At 47.1% G+C, this 9,343-nt stretch overlaps 1 protein-coding gene across 1 annotated transcript in view; it reads left to right on the top strand.

The window, feature by feature from the left end:
• Positions 1–316: 316 nt before the first annotated feature.
• The window catches only part of LOC108791497 (vacuolar protein sorting-associated protein 16 homolog), a 30,416-nt gene continuing 21,389 nt past the window's right edge, over positions 317–9,343 (top strand). The window contains exons 1-4 of the mRNA XM_018562003.1: positions 317–425; positions 1,997–2,085; positions 6,245–6,342; positions 6,445–6,573. Coding sequence (XP_018417505.1) covers positions 376–425; positions 1,997–2,085; positions 6,245–6,342; positions 6,445–6,573 — 366 coding nt within the window. The 5' untranslated portion in view covers positions 317–375. The remainder of the gene's footprint in view (positions 426–1,996; positions 2,086–6,244; positions 6,343–6,444; positions 6,574–9,343) is intronic.

The raw sequence follows: 9,343 nt of genomic DNA, 5'->3' as shown, positions 1-9,343 counted from the left end.
TAGTCCTAAATCATGCCAAAGTAGATCTCTGCAATGTAAGTCACATACTTCACATTCACACTTCACTATACGCAGTGCAAGCAAAATATCTTGGCAAGCCCGCAGCTTCTGTTATGAATATTTCACATTGATTCATGATCACTGCCTAAGGGGCAATGACAAGCCATGCACAGAGACGCAGCAGAATGTAAACAACGATGACGTTCCTCGCTCCGCCCATCTCTCAAAAGGCGGAAGTGTGCAGGAAGTGCACAGAAGTCACATGAGCGGAAGAGTTCCGGGTCTGATTCGTGTCACATGACAGCTGGAGCGCATCTTCTTCCAGCAGCTGCCCAGCGCTTTGATGTGAATCTTTGAGAGCTGGTATCCCTAGTCATGGATTTCTGTACTGCTAACTGGTACCCTCTGGGGGACGTCTATTACCGGTCAGTATATGGCAGCTTTTAAATGCAGCTCATTAAAGCCCAATTCAACCTTCGCTATCTATTTCTGTAATGCAGTATTAGAATACGAGATGCTTTTACTTTTTGTTTACACTGCTAGGTGCTGCAACAAGGGTTAAAATACCCTGTGCTACCAGAGTCTATTGCAGTTCTCCATGGTCGGTGCAAAGATTTTTGCCTACACAGGTTAGGTTGCAGACGCTTGCTGCAGCCCTTAGCAGTGTAAAAAAATAAATAATCCCCATATTTATTACTGTATACAGAAACTGAAGCCGAACTCTGGGGAAAATGATTATTCATGTTTGTAGTGAGGCTACTCCCGCACTGCAAGTGTTAAAAGTGCTTGTTTTGCTCTAGGAAGGAAAGTAACACTTATATTCACCCGATCCTCAGATGTGGCCAGCTGTTACAGCAATCCCTTCAGCCTCTCTCCTCCTATGCTGCAGCAATGGAATGTCCTTCGGCGTCCTCACGTTCCATAGATTCTATAGAATGTGCTGATTTATTGGGTCTTAAACTGCTGCAGCCGAGGGGGAGAGAGGTTACTGGAAGAAGTCTAGGAGCAAGCGGGATATAACCTCCCCAGACCAAAACAAGCTCTTAAAGGAGAACTATGAGGTGAGTGCTTTTCACTCACCTCATAGTTCTAGCCGACCTGTGACAATGAGACTGTCACAGGTCAGCTCAGTAGATCGGGAGGTGAGCGAACACATACCGAACACATGTCACGGCTCTCTGTCAGGGCTGGATTCCCCCCACTCCGATCCGCCAGTCAGCGCTGGACGTCAACGGACGGGGGAGGGGGCGGGTACAGCTGGCTCTGCCTCTAGATAGTCAAAGCCAGCTGTCACTCACGCACCTGGGCCGATCCAGACATAATTGTCGGGATCCGCTTCAGCTGCGGCGTCTCAGTATACCGCAAGCTACAGCTCGCGGTATACAGAGCCTAGGGTGACGGGAGGATGCTAGTTTGTGTCCTCCCGTTACCCTAAGGAGAACTATGGGGAAAAGCCCTAACCCCATAGTTCTCCTTTAACACTTGCGGTGTGGGTTAATAATTCTGGTGACAACAACCATAACATTTTAGATCTCTCAAAGCTTTTTGTCCTGTTCAGAATGATCAAAAGGGCCAATTGAAAGGGTGGAGCTGAGAATCTTCTCTCAATAAATTGAGTGAGGATTCATTTTAATTCTACATTGATGCAAAAGAGAAAACCAAGTTACCCTGCACGATTGGGTAGTTATTTGAAGTGACCTTATTGGGTGAAGATTCTCAACTCCTTTAGTACATCATCCTCAGTGTATCTCTTGGGTGCGCTGACGGACGTTTTTACCCTTTTCCAGTCTATCCCAAACACGAAAGTTTGGCTTTTGGAGTGCGTCAAAGCAGTAGACTTTATGGGAGAGTGATTCCAGTCACAAGGCCCAGGATTTGAGAATCAATACAACACACAACTGTGAAACGGCTTTATAACTTTTAAAATGAAAGGTTGAAAATCGGAATTGTTCCGGATTATTAGCCATTGAAAAGTTTTTTTGTTTTTTGTCTGCAGGAAATTGAATTTATATGATATGGGATGGAATATCAGAGAAGAATTTAAAGATTGTCTTGTGGCAGTTGGTCCCTATGGAGGATCGATAGGTATTTATATTTATGTTTTCTTTTGAAAAATGTATTGCTACTAGTAGAGTAATGACTGGTTTACAAAGATTGTTTTAGCTTCTGCTACAAAGTGCAAGTTAGCTGTGCCTCTCATAAAGGGACAATTGGGGGAATTTATCAAAACTGGAGCAAACAGAGTCTGGAGAAGTTGCCCCTGGCAACCAATCAGCTTCTCTCTTCAGTTTGCCCAGGAAAGATTTGAAAATGAGACGGAGAAGCTGATTGGTTGCAGTGTAAATCTGCTCCGGGTTTTGTCTGCTTCAGGTTTGACAAATTCCCCCCAATGTCCCTTTCTCCTCTATTAGAAACACATGTGTCACATCATGTATAATATGTAACGCTGCTTGCCATATTACCATGTGTTGTGTAATTGCTGCCTAGTTACAAAATGAACCAGACATTATTGTCGCTTTCTAAATATCGTTGGATAAAATGATGTGTGTGTCTGTAGTTTCATTAGATTCAAATGAATGGTTTTTTTTTATGCCACAGTCTTACATAGAATGGAAACGGACTTTGATTTTTGCATTGCTTTAAAGGAGAACTATGGGGTCAGGGCTTTTCCTCAAAGTTCTCCTTAGGGTAACGGGAGGACACAAACTAACGTTCTCCCGTGACCCAAAGCTCAGTATACTGAGACACCGCAGCCTGGATGGATCCCGATAATACTGTCTGGATCCACCCAACTGCAGCTATCCAGAGGCAGAGCCAGCTGTGCCCTCCCCCGTCCGTTTCGCCAGTCAACGCTGGAGGATCGGACAGCGGAGGGGGGAATCTTCGCAGGGAGCCGTGAGCCACTGCTCTCAGCGGGGATAGATCGAGAAGTGAGCGAGCGATGGTATGTGTTCGCTCACTTCCCGATCTACTGAGCCGACCTGTGACAGTTTCATTGTCACACGTCAGCTCGAACTATGAGGTGAGTGAAAATCATTCGCCTCATAGTTCTCCTTTAAACATGGAGTATGGAGCCTTTCAAAAATGTTGTAATTGTGGCCCATCATGTATAGTTACATTCCTGTATGTGCGTATATTTTAAATACATACTTGTATATGTACAAGATTTAAATCTATATGTATACATAGACACAATACATAGACACAGCTCTAAACCCTCAAAACAGGTTTTGGCTGGTGCCGGGCATTAAAGTGTGCCTAAAGGGAGGAGCCGGATGGAGGAGAATGGCTTGCCTTTTCCTGCCTTTTTATGTGGAGACATAAGCACCTTGCTAGCACACACAAAGGTGGCTCCATAGGACCCTGCAAGGAAAAGGAGCCACCCTAAAACAAGATTTCGGGGCCACTGCTCAGGGGATCAGCTGATTCTACAGGAAGCTAAAACTTTAAAACATCTAGGAGCAGCATCCATTGTAAGTGATTTCATGAGCATTTAAAATAGCTTGGACACCTTTTGACTTTAAAGCAGAACTCCAGTAGTCTAAAAAGTTGAAGTGATATTAAAGCTTGATCTTTTTTGAATTTGTTTTTAAATATGTATAGGAGGCCCACACTTGTTAATATCTTCTGTTCTTTTTTTTAAATGTTACGTTCCTCGTTCTCCCTCCCGCCCCCTGCATGGGTGCTTCCATCAGCTAAGCTGCTGCTGTGGCGGCTCCCATGTGTGTGCGTTCCTGGCTGTCCCCACAACTAGATGTGTGCATCCATAGACACACACAGCCCTGCGGCAGGTCACGCCCCTCCTCTCCTCCCAACAGATTGATTGATGGCAGAAGGAGCCTATGGCTCCTCTGCCCTCAGTAGCCTCTTCCTAGTTCGAGGAACAGAGGATCGCTTCAGGGACCAGGGGCAGTGACAAAACTTCACAGGTAAGTAGAATGCATTAAGGTACAAAGCAACCAGCTTTTAATACTACTTTTCCCTTGCAGTCGGGCTACCCCTGCCCTGCATGGGTTAAGTGCTCAATTTGGTCTAGGGGCTCAAATAAATACTCGCCTTATCCTCTGTCCCACCTGGCTGCTAGACTGGTCCCCGCAGCCTCTTTTCCCCCATGTTCCGGCGGTCTAAGCACCGCAGACGTCATCATGTCTAACACAGGTCCATTAACCTGCATTAGACATGAGGACACTGAGGGACATACCACAGCTGGAGCGGAGGGGGAGAGAGGTGAGCTCTCATCACCACGGGACTGAGGACCAGGGGAGTATCTATTAAATGCCAGCCCCTGGACTAGAAACGAGCAGTTAACCTTTTGTAGTGCAGGGGTTGCCCCACGGCAAAGGTTAATTTTTATAATAACTGAAGTTCCTCTTTAACATCACTTTAAACTTATGTTTAGGTTTGGATAGAGTGGGGAAGGGTTGGCAATCCTGTCACATTTTTATTGCTGTCTGTGTGGCAGCTGGGGAAAGTCACCCTGTCCTAGTGATAATTATCAGGACAGAGTGAAAGAACAGCCAAAATGTTACGTTGGCCCTGAAATAGAAACAGAGGGCAGATCTTCAATTGAGGGCTCTTGTAAAATAATAACAGCTGTCTTAGATTTCCCTCACTTTGGAGAGATTTCCTCTGGCTTCTTCGTGTGTGTGTCAGAAAGTGATGGGCAACCTATCCAATAGAACAGATGCCACAAAAAGAGACCGGTCCTAACAGATTTAAAGGAGAACTATGGGGTTAGGGCTTTTCCCCATAGTTCGCCTTAGGGTAACGGGAGGACACAAACTAGCGTCCTCCCGTCACCCAAAGCTCAGTATATAAGGAGCTACAGCTCGCGGTATACTGAGACGCCGCAGCTGAAGCGGATCCCGACAATTATGTCTGGATCCACCCAGCTGCGTGAGTGACAGCTGGCTCTGCCTATCTAGAGGCAGAGCCAGCTGTACCCTCCTCCGTCCGTTCCGCCAGTCAGCGCTGGAGGATCGGAGCGAGGAGGGGGGAATCCAGCCCCTCCCCTGTCACGGCAGAGAGGCGAGCGAACGCCGGTATGTGTTCGCTCACCTCCCGATCTACTGAGCCGACCTGTGACAGTCTCATTGTCACAGGTCGGCTAGAACTATGAGGTGAGTGAAAAGCACTCATCTCATAGTTCTCCTTTTAAGATGGCTTTGCTGTAATTGTTGAACCATTCTCAATCCAGTCAACATTTTCTGTTTGTAATAAATGTCAGAAACGGACAAATGTCAGGAGTCAGGTAGCCCAAGGTTCTTGGAAATGACAGCTGGTGCCTAACTTATGAGGTTTTCTCCAGTTGTTGTCAGTGGAGCTGGCTCCTGGACTGGACAGACTGACCCCTAGTCCATATTATGTTGTCCACTCCTGATATATGGTATTCATTCATCAGATCTGTCAGGAAGTCTTCTGGTTGGATGAATTCTATCCATTTACTCTTCACAGAGACCAGTGGGAACTATTATCTGAAGTATTGGAAATGCTTATTTCTTGGTCACACCCGCCATGTTATCTCATCTGCTGTGAAAATTATATTAGTGCAACTCTTTATCAAACCCCAAAATTCAGTAAAAATGACACTTATGTTTATTTCAGTGCACAGAAACACAATATAATACACATTTTTTGTAAAATATAAAAGCTGAGGTTGTGTCAATTAAATAGATACCCAACATGCCAAGCTTAAAAATTGCATGCGCCCCTGAAATGGTATCAAAATACGGTACCTCAAATTGTCCATAGGCGACGCTTTAAAAGCCTACACAGGTCATCAGTTTAGCGTTAACTGTGAATATTGGCCCTAGAATGATTTCTCCGCTCTGGCACATGCGGTTATACAACACATGGGTAGTGCAATTGTCGTTTTTGTACGTAGGTGCACCCGACACGTGTGTACGTTAGCATGCGCACATTTGCAGGTTGGGGGATTTTTGTTTTTTTATTTTTAAATGTATTTTATTTAACTTTTTTTTTTTTTTTTTACCTCATTGCTATCACATGAAAGGGCAATCTGATAGCACTTTGCAGGTGACTTAAGGGTTCTTGTGTACAGAGAAATAATGTACGTGACTTTGCATCAGGGGCATTGAAGGCACCCACAGTAATTCTTAAGCAGCATTGGCTACCTGGGAGTTGTCCAGCCTTGCAGTAGATGTAGATGTGTAATACCGTATTTTATCATTCCTGCAAAGGCTGATTTACTTCTTATTGTTTTTTTTGTCTAACTCTTTTAAAGCCTTGATGAAAAACTATGTGACAAAAGATAAACCAAGCAGTTCACGTCCTGTCTTGGAAATCTACTCAGCGTCTGGTGTTCTTTTATCTACAATTGCGGTGAGTGATTAAAATGGTTTGCATTGTTTTATTGAACATATATATTTGTAGGTTTGCCATTAATCTGCAAATTATATAAAATTGCTTTTTCATTCTTTTTAGTGGAAGAGTGGACAGGTGGTGCACCTAGGATGGACAGTCTCGGAAGATCTAATCTGTATTCAGGAAGATGGAACTGTGTTAATATATGACATATTTTGTGTATTTCAACGTACTTTTACCATGGGAAGTGTAAGTATGTGATTTACAGTTTAATTACATGTCAGGCTGTGTTCTCCTCAGAAATGTACAGCAGCTCTGTGCATCTGATTTGAAAGCTTGTTAATGTTTTTAGGAAAAAAATTATGAATTTTTAAAAAAGAATGCAGAAAATGCAATCTGGTATGTACAGCCGCTTGTGGGATAAACTATGTATACATTTTACTAGGGAGGCACCGATACAGACACTAGTACACTTGTGACAAGAGAGCATGGAGCTGGCATTCCCGGCTAATGTGTAATGACTCCCTGCCCAACTTCCTGATTGTTCGGAAAGCTGGCCAATTAGGAAGCCGGGTGCCGTGTTATGATGTGACGCCCGGCTCTCTGATTGGCCGGGAAGCCGGGTTCATGCTTCCTAGTCACCTCATGACAAGGGAGCATGGAGCCGGCTTCCCGGCCAATCAGGAAGCTGGGCGCCACGTCATTACACGGTGCGCGGCTTCCTGATTTGCCTGAAAGCCGTCACCATGCTTTGTCGTGGCAAGTCTTTACACGCCACCCAGCTTCCCGGCTAATCAGGAAGCCAGGTGGCGAGTTATTACACACCGCCTGGCTTCCTCAATGAAACTTCCGGTATTGGTATTCGGTATCAGCGAGTACCGAAAAAAAAATATTGGTACTTGATACCGAAAAACCGGTATCAGTGCATCCCTAAATTTTACAGCTGATGGAGATAAATGTTTACAACAGAATAGGGAAACCGTGATGTCACAGGCAGGCCATAGATTTCAAAGAGGTGGTGGGTGATGTACAGGCATGATCCAACCACCCTTTTGGGGGGCGCATGCGTGCGACGGTTCAAGATGGCTGCTTCTTGATACCGCTCCGCACTTCTTGAGCCGTGAGACACCCGTTTTCTACCATAACCCTGCTTGCCGGGTCGGGTCCCCAGGTAGGTTGTGAACCTACTCACCTCGGGCGCCCAGATGAGATCCTCGCAGTCCAGATACAAGCGCGCGCAACCAGCCCTCCGAGACTCCTCGCACGCGCTGTGCTCTGGGCAAGATGGCGTCTGGCGGCCTGCATGACGACGCTGCTCCTCAAATGTCGGCTGACTCTGAGGATAGCCAAGACCTGTTTGCTGAGAAGGTGTCTGGTTCCCATGGATCGCAGGGGTCCGACCTCCTGGTGCGAATGCGGGACATGGTGCGGGAGGAACTCTCTAAAGCCTCCGCCGCTATCACCTCGGAGCTCCGACGTGAAATTAGTGAGATCGGACACTGCACTGCCTCCCTGGAATCCCGTATGGATGATGCCACCACCATACTAGAGGGCCACGAACAAGATCTGGAATCTGCCCAGTCGGCGCTATCCCTTCTCCGCGACCAACTGGAAGACCACGAGAACCGGGCTCGGCGCAGTAATAATACGCATCCGGGGCCTTCCCGAATCGATTGAGGACCTCGTGGGCTTGGCCACCGCACTGTTCCAGGAACTGGCCCCTGATCTTGCCGCAGACCGCCTAGAGATGGACCGTATCCATAGGGCGCTTGGACAGACCGGACGGACCGCCGCGGGATGTGGTGGTTAAGCTACATTATTTCCGCACGAAAGAACGACTCCTGCAGTCTGCGAGGCAGGCGCCAGCACTGTCTTTCCAGGGCCATCCTTACAGCCTCTATTCGGATCAGGCCCTATCGACCATTCTAAAGCGCAGAGCCCTTCGACCCTACCTGCAAGTTCTCCGGGATGCGGGAATCAACTACAGATGGGGCTTCCCCTTTCGCCTCCTTTTTACGTACCAAGGGTCGTTCCAGCCCCGCTCTCCCGAGGATCTGCGCTCCTGCCTACGTGAGATGGGCCTTCAGGTCCCGGTGGAGCTCGCCTCCGGGCTCGCAGCCCCTCCAGCGGAGAGCCCAGGCCTCTCAGCGGTCCCATTCTTCACAGGCCTCACGCGATCCTGGCCGGTCGCCTCGCAGATCTCAGGCCCTGCAGCGCTTGGGCTCCCAGGTATTTCGCTCTAAACCCAACGGCTGAACTACTACGCATTGAAGCTGGATTACACATCACGGCCTTGTACTAGGCTATTGTTAACTCGGGTACCTTTTTTCCTTTTTGTTGTGGCTCTCTGCCTCCTGGAAAGCTATCCGGCAACCCTGGACCCACTGATGTTCCTCATTATGCGGGTATTGTCCCGTCCTTTGTTGAGCCGGTGAAGCTGGCCTGTTTGGGTTATTCACGGGCTACAAGGCCTGGCTAGGCCGTTGCTACCCAAGGCGACCCCTCTTTTTGATTTTTGTGCTGAATGATTCCTCCAAGGGTTTTTTTTCTTTTCTTTCTTTTTACATTTTTAATTACGTTCAAGGCCTTCTGGAAAACTTATAATGTCTCTTGGATTTCCCTTCCCGAACGCAGAGGAGGCACTATGCGCCCATGTTCTGCACCGCTCTCCTTATGTTTATGTTGATTTTTTGTTCCTGTGTTTTCTTTTGATTAGTTTCACATGTATCAATCTGTTACTGTTATTTACAGAGCTGTTTTGTCAAATGGATTCCTCAGCGTTTTGTTTTATGATAGACTGAGATCATAATCTGATGGACCACGACCCCACAGTCCTGACCTGCTGCTCATTGCTCCCCAGGCCTTCCTCCTCCTCCTCCTTGTCCTTGAACGACTCCCTTCTCTCCCACCCAGATGTAGTGGACCGCCTGCCTTCCCTCTCGTCCGCCTACTTCCGGGAGAATGTGGGATCAGTGTCCTCTCCCACTGTATTGTGGGAAGCCTATAAAGCAGTGCTTCG

This window comes from Nanorana parkeri, unplaced genomic scaffold (genome assembly GCF_000935625.1).
Source record: "Nanorana parkeri isolate BGI_ZX_2015 unplaced genomic scaffold, ASM93562v1 scaffold555, whole genome shotgun sequence".
Lineage (NCBI taxonomy): Eukaryota > Metazoa > Chordata > Amphibia > Anura > Dicroglossidae > Nanorana > Nanorana parkeri.
The sequence above is the reverse complement of the archived record's forward strand: the minus strand, read 5'-3'. Positions and strand labels throughout refer to the sequence as shown.